This window comes from Scophthalmus maximus, chromosome 11, assembly GCF_022379125.1.
Source record: "Scophthalmus maximus strain ysfricsl-2021 chromosome 11, ASM2237912v1, whole genome shotgun sequence".
In the NCBI taxonomy this organism is placed as follows: domain Eukaryota; kingdom Metazoa; phylum Chordata; class Actinopteri; order Pleuronectiformes; family Scophthalmidae; genus Scophthalmus; species Scophthalmus maximus.
The window spans coordinates 2,027,501-2,046,727 of record NC_061525.1 but is presented as its reverse complement, the minus strand read 5'-3'; the positions used below and the strand labels follow the sequence as shown (position 1 = coordinate 2,046,727).

General features: G+C 43.1%; 1 protein-coding gene across 9 annotated transcripts in view; it reads left to right on the top strand.

The window, feature by feature from the left end:
- bcas3 (BCAS3 microtubule associated cell migration factor) overlaps positions 1-19,227 on the top strand; it is a 308,540-nt gene that overhangs the window by 119,111 nt on the left and 170,202 nt on the right. Inside the window, exon 24 of one of the 9 annotated variants that reach the window (XM_047335839.1) lies at positions 11,724-11,791. The exons of the other annotated variants lie outside the window; for them this stretch is intronic. Coding sequence (XP_047191795.1) covers positions 11,724-11,776 — 53 coding nt within the window. The 3' untranslated portion in view covers positions 11,777-11,791. Of the gene's footprint in view, positions 1-11,723; positions 11,792-19,227 lie in introns of those variants that run through there. 9 annotated transcript variants of the gene reach the window in all.

Below are 19,227 nucleotides of genomic sequence, written 5' to 3'. Positions count from 1 at the left end.
TATATTGTGATCAGTGTCACATCAATGTATGGAATAATTTAATATAATCATGTATTAACTACAAGTGGAATCGTCTCATGATACAATATGATATGATATATGTAAACACATCTGAAAATGCCTTCACACACTTCAAACATATTTGTGCCTCTTTGTGACTTAATTACATGCTAATTGTGGTTTAGCAGATGATGCCATCATTTTGTACACATGCTATGTTTCCAAACCACACATGGCTACTTCATGTTAATTTATTGCATGTGAAGTGAGTAAGATACGTGACATGTTTTAAAATGCCCATCTGCTTTCATGGAATAATCTGTACACACCTAGTGTACATCACTGAACAGCAGTTTAATTGTGTACTGACGTCTACATGTCGGTAAGTCATGTCATCTGTAGGGTGCACATATTGTGACATGGAAACCTTGGAGCGTCTTGTGTTTTGCAGCCATTTCTATCAGAGTAGCAGTGTCCTGAGGCCCCAGCCAGCGAGGCCATCGAGCTGCAGTTCTCCCTGCAGTGACTCACTTACAGTCAGCCAGTCTCCCCAGTGTCTGCTCCTGTCTTATCTCAGCCCATACACTCTGCTTATCTGTCTTCCCTGAGGTGATGGGACACCGTCTGCACACACACACACACACACACACACACACACACACACACACACACACACACACAATGTTGTCGTGCTTTCTTGACTCAGCATAATTGGTCTGTATGTGGAGCCCAACTCCAACACTGCTGTCTCACTTTCCACCATCTGCAATATACAGGATCAATACGAAGCTGTTATCAATATCCCCTACCTACCTGACTTTGGCGTGTGTGTGTGTGTGTGTGTGTGTGTGTGTGTGTGTGTGTGTGTGTGTGTGTGTGTGTGTGTGTGTGTGTGTGTGTGTGTGTGCACATGCATGTGCATGCTGCGTGTGGGTGTATATGTGTGTGTGTATGTGTGCTCGTGCAGTGACAGCTTCAATCCCAGACTACACAGTGGTATTTTGCGGCCCAGGAGGTCATATCAACAAAGAAAAGGAGACAGACCTTAAAGAGAGATAACACTGCAGGACTGAAAGAAAGAATCTTACCTGTTTGTTTGTGTGCGCACTGATAAATCTCCCAGGCTCCCTCCACATTACTGTAGATATGTTTTGACTCTGTGGAGAAAAAGCCACCCTGCTCCCAAACAGGAAATAACAACCTCTGCAGCCACTCGCTTGTTGTCATCTTCACAGTTTGTGTGTGTGTGTGTGTGTGTGTGTGTGTGTGTGTGTGTGTGTGTGTGTGTGTGTGTGTGTGGACGCATGTCCCTGTCTTTGTTGCCACATCTTTGCCTCTCTTGTTTGTCTCCATCCATACATGTGTGTGATTTATCAGCAGCGGTGATTCAGTGATAGCATGATAGCTGGCGGCAGAGCAGGACGAAAGGGAGCTGGCTTATCACAACAATACACTGTAGAGAGACTTGTATTTTAAATCCTAAAATGTCCAAGGGAAAATTTCTGGCACGTGCAGTAATCAATTACCATGACGCTTGAATTGATTTTTCATTTACTAGACATCTTCCACTATCATGAGTTGAACCCTGATGTGAGTGTTTTTTTCTGGTTGATGGTTGGTGTATGGACGTGTTTGTTCATTCTGATTGTTTTGTGCTTGTGATTTCAGTCTCGCATACATCAAACAACAACCTGTTAAGCAGCGAGTTAATCAGTGTGGGATCAGCAGCTATCAGCCATTAGCCATATCCACCTCACATTATCGCAGCTCAGTTACCTCCGCTGTGTCTGTGTGTGTGTGTGTGTGTGTGTGTGTGTGTATGTGTGTGTATTATCACAATTTTCTGACATCATACAAACTAAATATTTTTCTATTTATAGAATAAAATACTAAACATCGGATTGGATTAATATCGATGATGACCTTAATATGTTTAAGGAAAATAATCTTGATTTGGATAGATCATCTGATTTTATCTGCCAAATTTTCTACCATATAAGCTGAATGGAAACCATCGGCTAGAGTACCTTCAATTGATCCATAATGATCTATAATTGATCATATGGACAATGATGTTTTCACATAAACCTGATTGGTAGGCAGTGAACTCTGTCCTAACACTCGTGTCTCAGACATTCCAATGTGTGTGTGTGTGTGTGTGTGTTTGTGTTTGTGTGTGTGTGTGTGTGTTTGTGTTTGTGTGTGTGTGTGTGTGTGTGTGTGTGTGTGTGTGTGTGTGTGTGTGTGTGTGTGTCTGTGTGCGCGCGCTCGTGCGTGCGTGCGTGCGTGTGTGTGCATGAGAACACCTGTTAGCATCAGCAACACAGTGTCCCCTTGTTCCTGTGACCCACCACCCCTTCACCATCATCAGCACCACCCTGAGGCGAGAAGGGGCTTTCCCCCCGTGTCACAGTTCTCACAGAGGCTGGAGGAGGAAGAAAGAGGCGGCTATGAGCGACTGAATAAAAAGACACACTTAGCCTGCCATCTTTCCCTCCCTCCTCTCTCTCCTCCCCTTCATACCTGAGCAGCCTTTTAAATGACTGGGCACCTGTGCCGTGGTATTCTGTCCCTCTTTCTTTTTCTAATACACACATACCACAGTAACCTACACCCCACAATTACCTCCCTGTCTCATAAAGAGCCCTTGTATTTTTGTGCTATAGTGGCCACACTGACAACAGTGATTGTGCAGGCCAGAAAGATGCCCGGCCATCCGATCTCTTCCTTAAAGACAAATACCCTCACTTCCCGTGACCCCCTCTCCCCACCCTTCCATTCCTCCTCTCCTGATGCTATTTTCATCAATAGGCACCTTTGTCACCTTGCTGCCACTCTGCCCCTCCACCCATCCTGTCTATTGCCTCAGGGTGTGTTTGGTGACCCGATGGCTGGTGACAGGATGTAACTGCAGATCTCTACCGTCTCTCCCTTTTACTTTTTTGTCATCACCACCAATCAGGCACAGGGAACCATTGAGCTGTTATCAGGAAGAAAAAGATTGAGAAAAGTGATCTGCCGGCAAATGTGAAAGAAACAGGAAAGAATGAGTGATTGTTGTTGTTTTCCTGATGTTTGGTTTTCCTGGAATATTCCTGGATTATCTTTTACTGGACTGAGATATATATTCCAGATCAATTTATGAGATTCAGAGAAAAACATAGATTGAAAGTCAGGCATATCTTTTGTAGTTTTAACAGCCAAAAAAACTCAGAGGATTAGGGAAGTTGCTAATGTCTCTGAGCAAAATGTCCTTAAAACTAAACTGCAGCAGATGCAGGTAGAGTATCAACATATCGGCTTTTATTCTGACTGTGTGCAGTGTTCGTCCAGGCTGGGATATCATCATGTACAATTTTTAACTAGTATTTTACTGAAACATACAAAATCCATTATTCAGTAAACTTTGCTAAATTTTTTCTGCAATTATTTATTCTATAAAATGTCGGAACATGCTCATTAATTGTGAATCTTCCCTCGTCACATTCTGTCCCATTAACTAAGTTATTGTTTCACCACTGGGGGAAACCGTGTTCTAACAACCATAGAGCGAGCCTTGCGTGTCAGACTCTTCTTAACCATTTCTTCTTCCATGTTGTTGTTTTTTTCATTCTCTACTTTTAAGACATTTGGGAGTGTGTGTGTGTGTGTGTGTGTGTGTGTGTGTGTGTGTGTGTGTGTGTGTGTGTGTGTGTGTGTGTGTGTGTGTGTGTGTGTGTGTGTGTGTGTGTGTGTGTGTGTGTGTTTGTGTTTTGGAGTGTGTGTGTGTGGGGGGGGGGGGTGGGAGGCTTTGGGGACTGCAGGGAATGGTTTAGCCACATGTAGGGATTTATGGCAAGTGCGTGTGACTGAGAGAGATCAGGGTGTGACATGGATTGATATGAGTGAGTGCTGATCAGGTTTTTGTGCTGCTGGTATTTCTCTCACTCACACACTCTCTGTCTCTCTCTTTGTGCGTTTATCTGTGTGTTTTTGCTTTGGCACATTTATAATCTCTGAGAGCTGGAATGTCCTCCAGCTTTAGTGTTATACAGAAAGTGTGTGTTTGTGTGTGTGTGTGTGTGCGCATGTGGGTGTGTGTGCACATGCGGGTGTGTGTGTGCGTGCGCAGTGCCAGAGGGCAGTGGAGACTGAGCAGCTGCTCTTTATAGTGACTGAACGGACACCAATGTGTCAGACATCTGTCACACGTTCACCCTACTGCCTAGCCACTGTGGTGTCTGTCTGTGCACGTGTTTGTGAGGATGAGAGAAGCTGTGTTGGTGTGTGTGTTATCGTGCCATTCTCTTAATCGTAATTATGTATCACAATTGTAATATTGTCGATGAATATAGATATACAGTATGCATTTTTAGAGGAAGCAAGATGGTTTTGAATGTGTTTTCTGTATGTATTTGTGTGTCTACACACACACACACACACGCGTTACAGAGCAATGGTGTGTCCCAGTGTAAGGGGTGAGGAAGGGTTGCTGTTGGTACCACCCTTTCATTCCCATGACCTCAATCTGTGGCAGGCATCCTGCCAGCCATCGCTCTGTCTGTTAGGCCTGCCACGACTCCCAAGATGTGAAGGGGAAGTAATAGAACAGCTGTACACTGACCTTATACACACTCTGATATGCACAGGCGCTAACTCATCTGAACATGTTTTAAAGTGTGAACACACAAAGACAGCAACATGCACATGCAGGTGGAAGAAGACACACCATTCCATATCGAACCATAACCTGCGGGCTGGGCAAGTTTGGATAAACTCACTAGAGAATTTAATGGGACCTGGCAGGTAACGTGGCAAAGCAGCCTGTCAAATAGGGTTAAAGGGGCAGTTGTTGTTGTTGATGATTTTACTACACTGACCAAGCTTCTGACCCACAGTCTCGGGTATGGGAGACAGATGTGCTAACCATGAGGCCGAAACCCCTGAGTCGCATTGGCATTTGCTAGCATGTCACTTAAGGTGTCGGGGAGCGAAGTTTACAAGCTGCACACAGTGTTGTGTGGTGTGGGCCGCACCATTTTTTCTCTTTTCAATTTCCAGACCAAAAACGTACTTTCTTTTCGGCGCACACACATAACCGACAGCTAGCGGATGGTGAGGAAATATTAGCAGAATTTTACAAGAACTGTTTTAGATTCAAATTGCTTACTGCCCCTTTAAGGACTGTTCACATTCAAACCAGTGCACGGTCCACATTGGGTTCTACCCTCAAACACTAATTAGAACTACACCTACAGTATATCATTCCTTTGAGTTTAAGGGGTAGTAAGTGATTTTGGAGAACGTTTTTGTCTCTCTTTGTTGTTGTTGATGATTTTACTGCACTTGCTGGGTTGCAAACCCACAGCCTCTATAGCATGTCACTTAAGGTGTTTGATAGCGATGTTCACAAACTGCACACATAGTGATGTGTGGTGCGGTCCGCACTATTTTTTTTTCTGGTTTCAATTTACAGAGCCAGTCCTCCGAATTTGTTTTCGGCACACTAACAGAACAAACAGCTAGCGGACCTTGAGCAAATATTCACAGATTTTCACTAAAACAGTATTGGATTCAAATCGCTTATTGCCCCTTTAATGGAGTTCGGTGACCTTGTGTTTTTCCCAGCATAGCTCTGCCCACCATTAGCTCTAATCAGCCATATCTGAAAACACCCGTCACTGACCTTTATGTCAGTGATGGAATGCAGTAAATTAGCATCTTTATGCCATTTCAACACACACTGCTCAGAGCATGGGCTGTTTTACATTTGGGCACTTTGATTCCTCTGTCTTAAATGTTTTTTTTTTATTATCATTATTTTGTCTATTCTTCGCTCCATCCAAAATCACCAGAGACAAACATAACACATTTTCATCAGTAGTGGCACGTCCTTCTTTCTTTTCATTCTCCCTGCTTTACTTCTTTCCATCCGTTCATCTTTCTTTTTATTTCCTTCCAACTCTCCCCCTCTACATTTCCCTCTCTCCCTCTGACACTAACCCTCTCTGACAGTGTCTCCATTCTGTCGCGCTCTAATCCACGTCTGAGAGGTGTTAAAGCGCTTACGCTCATCTCTCTCTCTCTCTCTCTCAAACACACACACACACACACACACAGCATTGCTCCAGATCCCGTAAGGTATCGATCAGCCATCCTGCTCACTCTAATGGGATTTTTTACACCTAAGCACCAGAAACACCTAATGCATCCCATCACAGCAGCCGCACACACACTTTGATACACAGAGATAATTACTGCGAGCGGCTGAGTCTCACTGGCAAGTGTGGTAAAAAATGAATGGAGGATAGAGGAGGAGAATGCACTCAACAGCACATGCATGACTCCCTCAGCATCTGACTCATGTCGCAGATGTTCAGACTATCTCCTCATCACACACACGCTCCATTTCTCTCAATGTCACTGTCTTTTCATAGAGCTTTTAAAAGGCAGACAAAAACAGACACAAAAAAACTGTCTCTCTGAACTTGAGATTCTTTAATGTTTTGGGGTGGGGGGGGTGAAAATGAGTTATTCTGTTTTCTTGTCTATATCTTCTAGGAACCTGAACATAACCTTGAAGAAAAGCACTGTGAATATGGCCGTTAGTGATTTCAATGTCATGCTATGAGCACTGTGTTGTATGTTGTATCCTACAGAGGATTTGCAATTGCTTTACATATCTCCAGTGTCCATATCTGCTTCTGTGGCAAAGGAGCTGTCACTGCACACAAATACAAAGAAGCTATCTATCACAAAGTTAAGCAGGAGTTTAGTTAACCTCGCCACACGCAAGACCAGCTACTTATAAAGATCACAACTAAAAAGTAAATGCATGTCAGAATCAACCATCGGTCTCTGTTTCAAAGCAGGACTTGTTACATTAGCTGGCTGATCAGGCAAAATCAAAATCTGCAACACCAAACCAGCTCAACTCACTGGCTAAATGTCACTGATAATATATAGTCAGATATATTATGGAGACATTAAGTCAAATCAACTGGAAATACACTCTCACCTCTGAGTGTACAACGGCACTAAAATCTTGGTATCGGTAATTGATGCTCTTTGTGCTTTACACTTCTTCTTTCAGCCGAGGTCAAACTGATCTCAGCTCTTATTTCAGTAGATTTACATACATATTGAAATAGATGTAGCTGGGACCTGGCACTTGTATGTAGTGTCCATTGTTTTATTTCATATTGAATGTGCAGAAGCTCATGTGACAGCTATTATGGACACATAATGAATATGTTGCAATGTGATGAATTATACATTGAAGTCTGGACGCTGCTGTTTCTGAAGCAACACAAGTCAGGGTTTGTCTGGACTTTGAGGGGAAACATTAAGAACCAATTTAAAATTCCCCTTTTTAGCAGTAAACTTTTCTAATTTGAATTTTTCATTATTTCCGGCTCAAACTATTTGATTTTTTTTCCAGTCGGCTTATAGAAAAACTTGTTTTTCTTGGTGTCACCTCCGGGCTGACCAGGTGGAGGCCTACTGCAGACTCATTTCCTCAGCAGGTGTGCGTTTGTGTGTGTGTGTGTGTGTGCTCGTGTGCGTGCATGTGTTGAGCACACATTTACGGAGATGCTATCTGTTCACCTGCTCTTGTCTAGCCACAGAAGCAGCCATTGTATATTGATGCTAGCCAGCGAAATACCAAACTTCTCCAGGTGACAACAGGTGTGTGCGTGTGTGCGTGCGTGCGTGTGTGTGTGTGTGTGTGTGTGTGTGTAAGGATAATTGTAAGGATAATATCAAGGAGGATATTGTTTATGCCAGGTTAAGGGGTGAGAGGGGGTTTAGGGAGAGGGGAATAGGTTACAGCCTTTCTCTCTTCACCTGGAAATTATGTCCTGCCTCCATTTTACTGGAGTGTGTTTCCAATCACTGCAGGAACGTGAGAAATGTCCGCTTGGGAATTCCTCCCTAACATCCTGTCTGTCTCTCACTGTGTGTGTGTGTGTGTGTGTGTGTGTGTGTGTGTGTGTGTGTGTGTGTGTGTGCGTGTGTGCGTGCGTGCGTGCGTGCGTGCGTGCGTGTGTGCGTGCGTGCGTGCGTGCGTGTGTGTGTTTCCTTGAGTCTCACATCTATGAGCTTAATTTGTGTTTCTCTTTTCCTTCTTCTTCTTCAGAAGGCTTTCAAGGATTACTCAGGACAAGCGATACAGTGAAAAGTGAAAATCGTGAGCATCACAAACAAACATTATTTGTTTGAAGGCAGCAGTCTCAGACACATATAACTCAACCAGAGCACACAAATCCACGACAGGTTCATTTATTCAAAAAGTAAGACATTTGACAGGTAATATGTTCAATCACACGTGTTTATTTGTTTATCAATTTAATCTGTACTGTTGGTTTGATTTATTATTTATTTCGCATTTAAAGAAACAGACTCAGTTGTTGGCGGAACATCTGCCGCGACCAGTTGGGGTGAGAGGAGAGAAATGGGGCAGAGTGAAAGTGCATTTTCTTAACTGTTGCTTTAAAGGGGCAGTGAGTGATTTTTAATCCAATACACTTTTTTATGAAATTCATTGGATATTTCCTCACAGTCTGATAGCTGTTGGTTCTGTTTGTGCACCTCACAACACTGTGTGTGCAGTTTGTAAACATGTCTCCCTAACACATTAAGAGACGTGGTAGTGACAGATGCTATGGCTCAGGGGTTTTGACCTCATGGTTAGTGCGTCCATCTCCAGTACCTGAGGCTGCGGGTTCAAGCCCCAACCAGAGCAGACACAAAATCTTAGATATTGCCCCTTTAGGCTCTGTCCGACTGCTTCTTATAATGACAATAATAATACTGACACTTATAGATGCAATGATATTGACGATATTGGACATGGTACTGCAGTCTTACATAAATGTCACACATTATCAACATAGAGCTTTTGATATTCTTGATGTTCAGGAAACCGTCATTCATGAGATTTTTCATCCTTGTCCTAATAATTAAGTAACTGTAATTTTGCTTTTGTTCGAGGAGCAAACTTAACTCTTTTCAGTTGATCACTTACTCTGCCAGTAATTTACCTTCCTGGCATAAACTCTAATCAAAGTTTCCATTTTGAGTCGGGCAATTTGATTCAGTTTTTTTCCGGATGCATCTCGTTTCATTTGCACTCTCTGTCGTAAGACAAGAAAGAGGCCGTGAAGGGAGGGGGGTTTGAGTAAAAACAGACATAACATGCACAGAAAGAAGTTAGATAGGAAAAGAGATTGAAAGGTTAAGACACGGAACCCCCGCTCGCTCTCTCTCACACACACACATTCAGACTCTGGCTTGCTCTCTCTGATGTGTAGCAGCAGTGGCAGCACCAGCACACGTTGGCATGTTGTGGCTGCAGAGCGTTGCATCTTTGGCTGTGGATCATGGGAGAATCAAAGTGACAGCGTTCTTAGACAGAGCCGCTTCCCTTTGTCCTTTTCTTGCTGTTCCTCCGGTTTGTCGAGCACATTGAGACAGTGACAGTTTGGGTCTGAAGGTTTTGCAGTGTTGCTGAACCGAGCAGGTAGTTCAGTGCTTTTTATGATAGGCTGTCTGCCATTTTGTCACCGCTGCAACTTTTATATGCTTCAGCTGCCATATTTCCACTCTTACCTCCTCTCTCTCCCTCTCCCGCTGTACTTTTTTTCTGTTTTTGAAAGCTTTTTCTCGTCACCGGCCATCCTCTACGTCTGTTTCACTTGTTTCCCCGACTTCCTCTCTCTGTCTGAATCCCTGTAAGTCTCTCCATAGCTGTTATCGGTAGCACAGGAAGCTGTTGTTTCCAAAATGCTGGAAGTTAACATCCATCTATCTGATGACAAGAGGAAACACTCCAGATGTGAACAGCTTTCTCCATCACTCCCTTTCCCAGTTTCTTTTTTGGGCTTTTTTTCTCCACATGAATCTTGATGGTTGGAACCAGTGTTAGTTCTGGCACCAGTGCAGGCCTGTTACTACATATAAGATCTCCTCCTGTCAACTTGATTGATAATGTAGTTGTTGTATCTTTGGTGTCAGTGCTGAGTTTGTCCGCTATTCTGAATATACGTTGGATTAAAAACTGATGAATGTAAAAATAAGGGTAAGAGACAATCCTTTTAGATCGTCACATATGAAGGCATGCAATACCTGTTATTACAGTGCATTCATAAAGTATTGAGACACCCTCACTTTTTACATTTTTTTAGCTACATAATTATGCTAAAATTATATAAAAAAATGTATTATCCACAATCTACAATCAATGACAAAGTAAAAACAGAATTTGCAAATGTATTAAGAAAGAGAAACTCAAATATCACTTTAACATAAGAATTTGTACACTTTTCTCTTTTGAGATGTTTCTAAACCTTGATTGGACTAAAATAAATGTGTATTGATTTCCACTGCGTGCGTGTGTGCGTGCGTGCGTGCGTGTGTGTGTGTGTGTCTCCGTGCGTGCGTGCATGCGTGCGCTTGTATAGTGCCTGAGACTGAGTTAAGATGCAGAGTGGCCAAGGCCGGAAATGTATTCAGAAGCATAACACGTACTGAGAGAGCTCACCGCACATAACACACACATGCACACACTGTACATGTGTTTCTAATGAAGATAGTGTATGGGAGAGCTGGTCAGCCATACAGTATGAGGTCATCCTGTTGGGCATGTGGATGTGTGTGTTTGTGTGTGTGTGTGTGTGTGTGTGTGTGTGTGTGTGTGTGTGTGTGTGTGTGTGTGTGTGTGTGTGTGTGTGTGGTGTGTGTGTGTGTGTGTGTGTGTGTGTGTGTTTGCGTGCTATGAATTATCATCTCACCATACATACCTGGGGGAGTGGAGACACACTCACAGGCTTTATGTAAAGCCTTCATTGTGTATGTGTGTGTGTGAGTGTGTGTGTGTGTGTGTGTGTGTGTGTGTGTGTGTGTGTGTGTGTGTGTGTGTGTGTGTGTGTGTGTGTGTGTGTGTGTGTGTGTGTGTGTGTTTTTCTGGTACTGGCCATCAACAGCAGTTCTGCCTTGTGTTGCTGAGACTCCATTATAGCTCCTGCAGCCTTTCATCTAAAAGCTGTGCGTTTAGACGCTTTGCCTGGCTCTGCGTGTTTGTACATTAGATTGTGTGCCATTGTATGGGGTATGCTGTCAGCCACTGGGTTAACAAACACACTTAATAGAATTACCCTTCACCACAGACAAGAAAGGGAGACAGGCGGCACCTCAAATGGTACGCTGTGTATGTGTGTGTGGGTGTGTGACAGAGAGTGTGATGGGGATGCTGGCAGCTAGTCGGGCATTTCCACGCCTGGCTTGCACTGTACCATTTCCATCCTTCCCTCCAGTGCCGCCCCCCCCTCTCTGTCTGCCTCTTCTTGTAATTGGGGCTTTCCTTTATAATTGGTCCATCCTAAGCCCGCTCCCCTCCAGGAGAGGCCGCATAGCATGGCACCTCAGCCCCAGTAACAAGCACCCTTTCCCCCTTACGGCTGTGGCGCTTTCCCCCTGAGGTGTGCAGAGTGGGAGGTTAGCTTAGCATGATTGCTATCTAGGCTGTGGAGCCTCAGAGCGGGCCCTGGCGCCAGCCGGCCACATCCCCACTGGTCAGTCTTGTACTAATCCAATAAATGAGCTGTGCGGAAGGGCAAGTGTCACACACTCCCTGCCCACACACTCTCACATTCACACAAACAGTAGATGCACACTTTGAGGTCCAAAGTTGTGACAAGCAGCTGCTAATTGTGTTCTGTCTGTCCCTGTCTCCTCCTCGCAAGGGCTCAGAGAAATTCCTCAACCAGTGGGTGTGAGCATGGGGGCGTGTAGGTGAGCTTTTGTTCTGCTCTGCTTACTGCTCTGTTTGTCTTTCATGTTTCACTTTGTTAGTGCTAGACAATTTCTGACAGTACTTGTATATTGCTGGGATGTTCGCAACATTTCACTAAATTCACTGAATCTCAGCATTTTAGAATTGAAGTTATCAAATCACTTTGATAACCATCAGGGTCTGCAACAAAAAAAGAAGATTCAATCCAACTAATTCCCAATGACATATTTGTTTTGTTGGCCACTGAACTGCTCAGCATTGGAATTCTACACCACAGAGCAGGTTAACATCCTGCATCCCATAAAGTCTACTCATTTACATCCCAGTGAATCATGTGCCAGGCAAGGTGTGATGTAATTTAATAAGGGCCATCACATTTTCACAGTAAAGACAGGCTCTCTATAAGAGTAGACATTTGAAACAGATGTTGAAATTCTCCAGTAGAGGAGACGCATGTTTTGGTCTTGTCCTTGCTTTCTGGGTTACTGAGGGTGCGACTTTGAAACTGTGGTCAGTGGCACAATAACAGCATGGATGCACAGTAGAAAGTAACCATGTTTGGAGTTCTATAGCGGTCAGGTTTTTGCATCAATCTTGGTACTCCTGTAAATCATCTCTATGGATCTAAAATTGAAGGCATTTTAATTTAGTTCTCGGGAAATTAAAATGTGTTCTGAGAGTATCACCTACAAAATTTAACTTCAATTGTTGCTCCTATGAATATGAATTAAATAATTGAGGCTCACCATTGGAGGCTCACCATTTATTTATTTTTTCAGGTCAAACATGCTCAACAGCAACCGTTATCAAAAGCTGATTTACAACATATTTAAACCTTTAAAGAGGAAACCTTTGACCAAACAATCAACAGCCTTTCCACATTTCTCATAAAGCCTGCTTTATGAGAAATGTGGACTTAATTTACTGAAACGCTGGCATTAACAATACCATTGGCACGAGATAGAGGCTGCCAATATTCCTAACTCCACCGCATTTGTTTACCCTAATTGAGCAGCGCACAGTTTATTTATCGGGGACATATTAGTGTTTTATACCCTCACATGGCACCTTTTAAACCATGGCCCATGAAGATACGCAAATAAAAAAATTGCTCCCAGCAACTTAGCCAGATAAATAGTGTGTGTGTAACTGGAGTCAGTTTAGAACAGAACCTGGACCAAAGCTGAAGAAAATCAACTGGTACATATATCATCCATTTGTTTTGAGAGGTGTTTGTGCTGCTGCAGCGATGCATGGCCTCTCAGCATATGAAAAGTAAGAAATTGAATGCCTATGGCACTCAGGAGAGGTTATACCTCTGCCAAGGCCCAACAAGTCCCCTTCAATTAAATTAAGCTGCAGCAAATTTAAAATACTCATAAATAACAGTCACTTAAATATTAACTAATAGTCATTTATTGATTTTCATTAAAATACATGCATTATTCCCTGTGAAACTTGTAAAAACGCAAAAAAGAAAAAAAAAATCACCAAGATCTGCCCCTCAAGATCCATGCTGAAATTAATGGGGTTTTTTTCTTGGGCCATTTTCCATCCTTCCGCCAAGTTTCATTGAAATCCATCCAATAGTTTTTTGCGAAATCTTGCTGACAAACAATCTAACCAACCAACAAACAAACCTCAGCCTCAATGTTTGCCATCGGATTTAGTCCTTAACTTCACAATGTAAATCTTTTCTTTTTCATCATTTTATCAATACACGCCAAATTAAGCATTTTTGGGGGGTAGAACAGCAGCTGCTTTGTATGACGTCTGGCAAACAAATATGACCTAATAAAGCAGTGAGTAGCTCATGTCCTTTTCTGCAAATCAGGAACACATGGTAGACACACGAATGCTTGCACACAAACGCACAAGGCCATGTGAGAACGCACTGATGACACACAAGCCAGCAAGAACACAAATTCTCAGGCTTTTTGTTGTGTGCAGACGCGGCTCACTGAATAGACAGGCGCCTGGGGAAGTGGGAACCTCTCACATTAGCTCCACGCTCATTTTCTTTGTTTTCTCATGTGTCCTACTCATTTGCTCCGTTTGTGTCCTATTTCCTGTTCCTTCCCACCGCCTGCTACCCTGACACAGGTATTGTCATCCTCAGTCAATTGCCATTAAGATGGTTAAACCACTGTTCTAAGCACGCTTACGTCCATACCCGCACACGCACAGCACGACACAATCTCACCACAGAAAAAGCCCTGAGCCAGAACAGGCAGGAAAACTCTGGAAAACCAGGATACAATTTGGCACTTATGGAGCCTAAACGATTTCCTCCTGGGCGTTGGGCTCCATCCTACTGGGAAAAGCCAAAAGACCGGCAGAGAAAATTACATCCGGGAAAATGTTTATGCAGCACACTCAGCTCCCTTACTTGTTGCCCCGCAAATGAGTGATTATTCGTCTACTCTTAACCTTGGAGTAAGGGGGGTTAGTGGTGATGTAGGGGTGACGGTGAGAGGGGGATTCTTTCCATCATTAGCCTTTTGAAGGGATGGCTGCTGGCATAGCTAAGCTTCTTTGTCACAATGTGAACTTCCTATTTGGCAGTGGTGGAAATATTTGAAGAGCACTCAGTAAAACGTTAAGCCTACGCTTTTAAATAGCACTGGCTCCGCTTGGGAAGGTGGGTAATTGGTGAAAGGGTCCACAAAAACACACACACACATACGCACTCACACAAACACACACACACACACACACACACACACACACACACACACACACACACATCATGTCTTTTTAACCTTAGATATGAAAACTATATTGCACTCTCTTATTTTAGATGTATTTCATTGGCTCAGTCTGACTATGTTCCACTAAACATTTCCACAACTTCAACTCTCTTTGAATGTAACACATCTGCAACATACTTCTCAGGTGTTAACTATTGTTTGAATATCAATGACTCATATAATGTGACCTACATACATTATTTAGTAAATACAGTAAAATATGATGAAGATCACCTGAGAACTGACATTAGTTGAACGTTTCATCCATTCACCTCCGTTGACTCCATTTCTTCCCTTACTAACCATCTTCGCACCGTCCAGTCCTGTCTTTCTCCCACTGCCTTAGCCTTTAGTTCCAGATTCCTGCTGGAGTGATGCCATGTCAAGTCAAATGCCACTCATATGTCAGAAATTGATCGTCTTCAGCAGTGTTACATTTCTATCAGCAAAGTCTGAATAAAGGCACTCACTGTCTCTGAACAGTCCAAAATGTGATAATCAATTGCAGGACACCAATATTGGGTACACCTCACAGTATGACAGCTTACAGGGATTAGCACTGGCAGAACAACAAGCACGACTAATAGAGAGCAGAAAGGGGCTGAAAAGGGTTCCTGGTTCAACCCAAAAACGATTAAAATTCAACTGCACTGCCAGTTCACTCTTAGCTATTTTCCATTCAACTGTCAGGCTCATTCTGAGCAGAATCCTAACATATCGTTTGTGTGTGTGTGTCTCTGTGTTCTCGAGCATCAAAACAAACCAGTTAACAACAACTTAATGTCGGGCCAGATGAGACCACAATGTGACATCCATGATGCGCTGGTATATGGAATGGTCTGATGGTCACATTGGGAGCATTTAGAATTTAGAAACGATGGTCAACTCCCAATACTTGTTTAAACAGCCACCGGCCACACCTGCAGCTTTAAGTTAGAATCAAAACTTGGATTCCCAATGTAACATTTAAAATGAAATGTAAAACATGTCTCATAGAAACTAAGCTTCTATGAAACTAAACTGTAGCAGTAAATGTGTCTTATATGCAACATACTTGCATCCGGAACCCTGTCTGTGGTTTATGCAACAAAAACACAGGAGTTAAGATAAAGTAAATATCATGTTTTTTGTGAAATGTGAATGAACACATCATGTTTGAAGTCACTGTGAACGTCCATCTGTATTAAACCAGGCCAAGATCTTTTCACTAACCTTAACCAAGTGCTGTGAGTCTGTGAGTCTGAACAGAACCATGGAACAATTACTACGCTGCAAAATTGGATATTTTTTGCAAAACCTAGTGTTGTTAGTGAATATTTAACTGAAACAGTTTGTATCAATATATTAACATCATATCCTCATCACCTTTATATAAGAAAACTTAATCCAGTCACAAATATATTTTCTTCAGAGACTATTTGCTGCTGCAGTTGTATTAAAAAGTCATGTCTATTAAACACTGTTACCGCAGTGATTATTATTTCAAGTGAGCAAACAAATCAGCAAATAATAATTGACATACTACAGCACAACCCAGCTGTGTAGATTATGTAGACATGCATGGTCTGTACTGATGCTGAATGATAAATAATGTGCATTGCCTTCAAGACTAGTATAAAACAATCAACATTAAGAAATCTAACCAGAGACATTTCTATAAATATTTGTTGCTCTCCAAAAGACAGAAAATTAAAATCAACATATTCATAAAATTGTAAAATATGTATCATATATGTTTTTGAATAAAATGAAACATTGGAAATTAATCATCAAATAAGGATACATGGATTGGCTGAACCTTGTGTCCCTGCTTCACAAAAGCAGTTTGCATTGCAGCTGACAGACAGCCAGGCTCATTGAGTACATCATTTAGATTTTAGCACACAGTGTGAAAAGAGAATAAACCAGCACCTGTGCTCCTCCTCCTCATCGGCTCGTCCACACTGCTAATTCATCCCAGGAGGCTCAAGGTGTTGGGTCACTTACTGTAAGAAGGGGGAGAGAGCACATGATGGATGGATGCACGGGAGGATGAGGGGGTGCAGAGGGGTGGGCGGGAATCGTGGGAACTGGCAGGCATGACTCTGCTTTTGTTTTCTTTTAACAGCTCGTTCGCACATCACGTCTTCAGATGCAGGCAAAAGCAATTTGTCCTCTCCGTCTTCCCCTCTCCGTCCTCCCCTCTTCCTCCCTCAGTCTTTGAATCATTCTCCAGCTGGGCCCAGTTTTACTCATGTCGTGTCAGGGTGTCTGTTTGCATGGTTATGTCTACGTGTGTGTGTGTGTGTGTGTGTGTGCACGTGTGTGTATGTGTGCGGTACACACACATGCAGCAGCCTTAGGACCTTCAGCAATTCCCAGTGGAAAAGCGTGGCGTCTCTCTCAGTCAGGACATCTGGAAGTGGGCATTTGCATTCGGCAGCCACTGCACTCTGACTTGATTATATTATCTCGTTGGGGCATGTGTGTATGTGTGTTGTGTGTGTGTGTGTGTGTTCATGCAAACTCCCTATCACAAATCACACATTGTGGATTTGTATGTACACATCTACTAGATGATAAATGAATAACTGGTTTGAGCATGTGACTGTCAAACTGTGAGTGCCGTATGTGTAGGTGAAGAAGGCCTCTCCTGTGTGTGTGTGTGTGTGTGTGTGTGTGTGTGTGTGTGTGTGTGTGTGTGTGTGTGTGTGTGTGTGTGTGTGTGTGTGTGTGTGTGTGTGTGTGTGTGTGTGTGTGTGTGTGAGTGTGTGTGTGTGTGTGTGTGTGTGTGTGTGTGTGCGCGAGAGAGAGAGAGAGAGAAGGGGTCAAGTGGTGATTGCTGATGTTGTCTGCTTTAAACACATGTTTAGCCAGGGCCCACTCAAACGTTTGGCAACCATTAGACAACTTCCTCTCTATCTTCCGGAGTCAGCTCTCTATGGATTTGTGTGTGTGTGTGTGTGTGTGTGTGTGTGTGTGTGTGTGTGTGTGTGTGTGTGTGTGTGCGTGTGCGTGTGCGTGTGCGCGCGCGTGCGCGCGTGCGTGTGTGTGTGTGTTTGTGAATCTGAATCTGCAGGTGTGGACACAAGCTGGAATGTGTGCAATTCTTTTTTTTAACATGCAGTGATGCAAAACAAACTTATGAAGCTCAGTACAGACATCTCCCTCAGAGCTGTGTTTTGCTACAGGATCAGCACAACTGTGAACTTTACATGCAACTGTGGCCTCAGAGCTGCGCACGCACTCTCAAAACAGACTCACACACGCACATAAACACACACCCATGCACAGACACCTAAGGGCTCGGTTGGTCATCAGGAAATGAAAGGATCATTTAGCTTAGAGGGAGATGAGAGGATTGAGGAAGAGGTGGAGAACGAGGAGTGTCTGTAGTTTGATGCAGATTCCTGCAGCAGAGACAGTGTGATTCACCAAAAATAAAACACAGCAGATGAGAGAAAAGCCTTGCTTGAGGCCTTGTTTTTTTTCCTGAGGCTTTACACTTAGATCATGTAGACACACACTCAAAACATACGCACACACTGAGTTTGGGGAATTTTGGGGAACTTTGCAAATGGGTATGTAGCTTCCGGGGAATTGAACAGGGTATACCAATTCCAGGAACAAATCACAATACCTAATTATTAATTGCCACATTTTACTATTATCAATACTTTAAAAAATGACAGTATTTTAATAATTGCTGCATTTCCTATGAGTTGTGTTAATGTGTTACTGCGCCACAGTGAGTGTGTGGCGCAGTAACACTGCGGTCAATTTAGAGTCTCCAGTTAACCTAACCCCAAGCTGCATGTCTTTGGACTGTGGGAGGAAGCCGGAGAACCCGGAGAGAACCCACGCATACACGGGGAGAATATGCAAACTCGACACAGAAAGGCCCTGGTTGGTTTGAACCAGGATTCCAACCTAGAACCTTCTTGCTGTTCAAGGCTTTTTAATTTTCAAATTTGGCTTCATCATTTAGCAAACTTATAAAATGTGCAGACATATCTGTATGCAAACACAATTTTCACACTGGTAACGCTAACTTTAATAGGCATCTGGCATTCACAAGGATGAGATTAACAACCCCAGCACTGGTGATGGTAAATATGACTTGCACATTTCCATCAATAAGTACTTGTATTACTAGAAAGGACTTGGTCATTGCCCTGACACACAGATGTGTTCAAATTTCCACCATTTCACTGACGTAACAGTGTCAGCACAACAGCACGATGCCACCAATACTGCGCGTAACAGTTGGGAAAATGTTTTCAATGTTGAATGCCTCGCTTACTCTTCCAAACGTTACCTCATGTCATCGTGGCCTCACAACTTGATGTCTGGTTCATCTGACCATAAACCTTTAATTGAGTTTCAAAGTGTCTATTTGGTGCAGGGGCTTCTCTCTTAGACCACATCCTCTCAGTCCAAAGCAATGTAGAACTCCCTTGACCGTAGACAGTGGTACTGATGTTGCAGCAGCTTCCACTTCAAGACAGGTGTGTTCCTTGTTGGTTGCTGGGTTATTCCTTACCATCCAAACGCACGGGTCTTGATGTAGTTAGATCAGATTTGTTATATGGATAAAAGTTGGACGGCAAAGTTAAAATTTGTCACAGCAACAAATGTTAGCATCTGCATCCTTACGGGATTGTCTTGGCACGACACAGCTCAGCTCTTTCAGAGTTGTATTCCTGGTGTCTCCCAGCTGTGTTG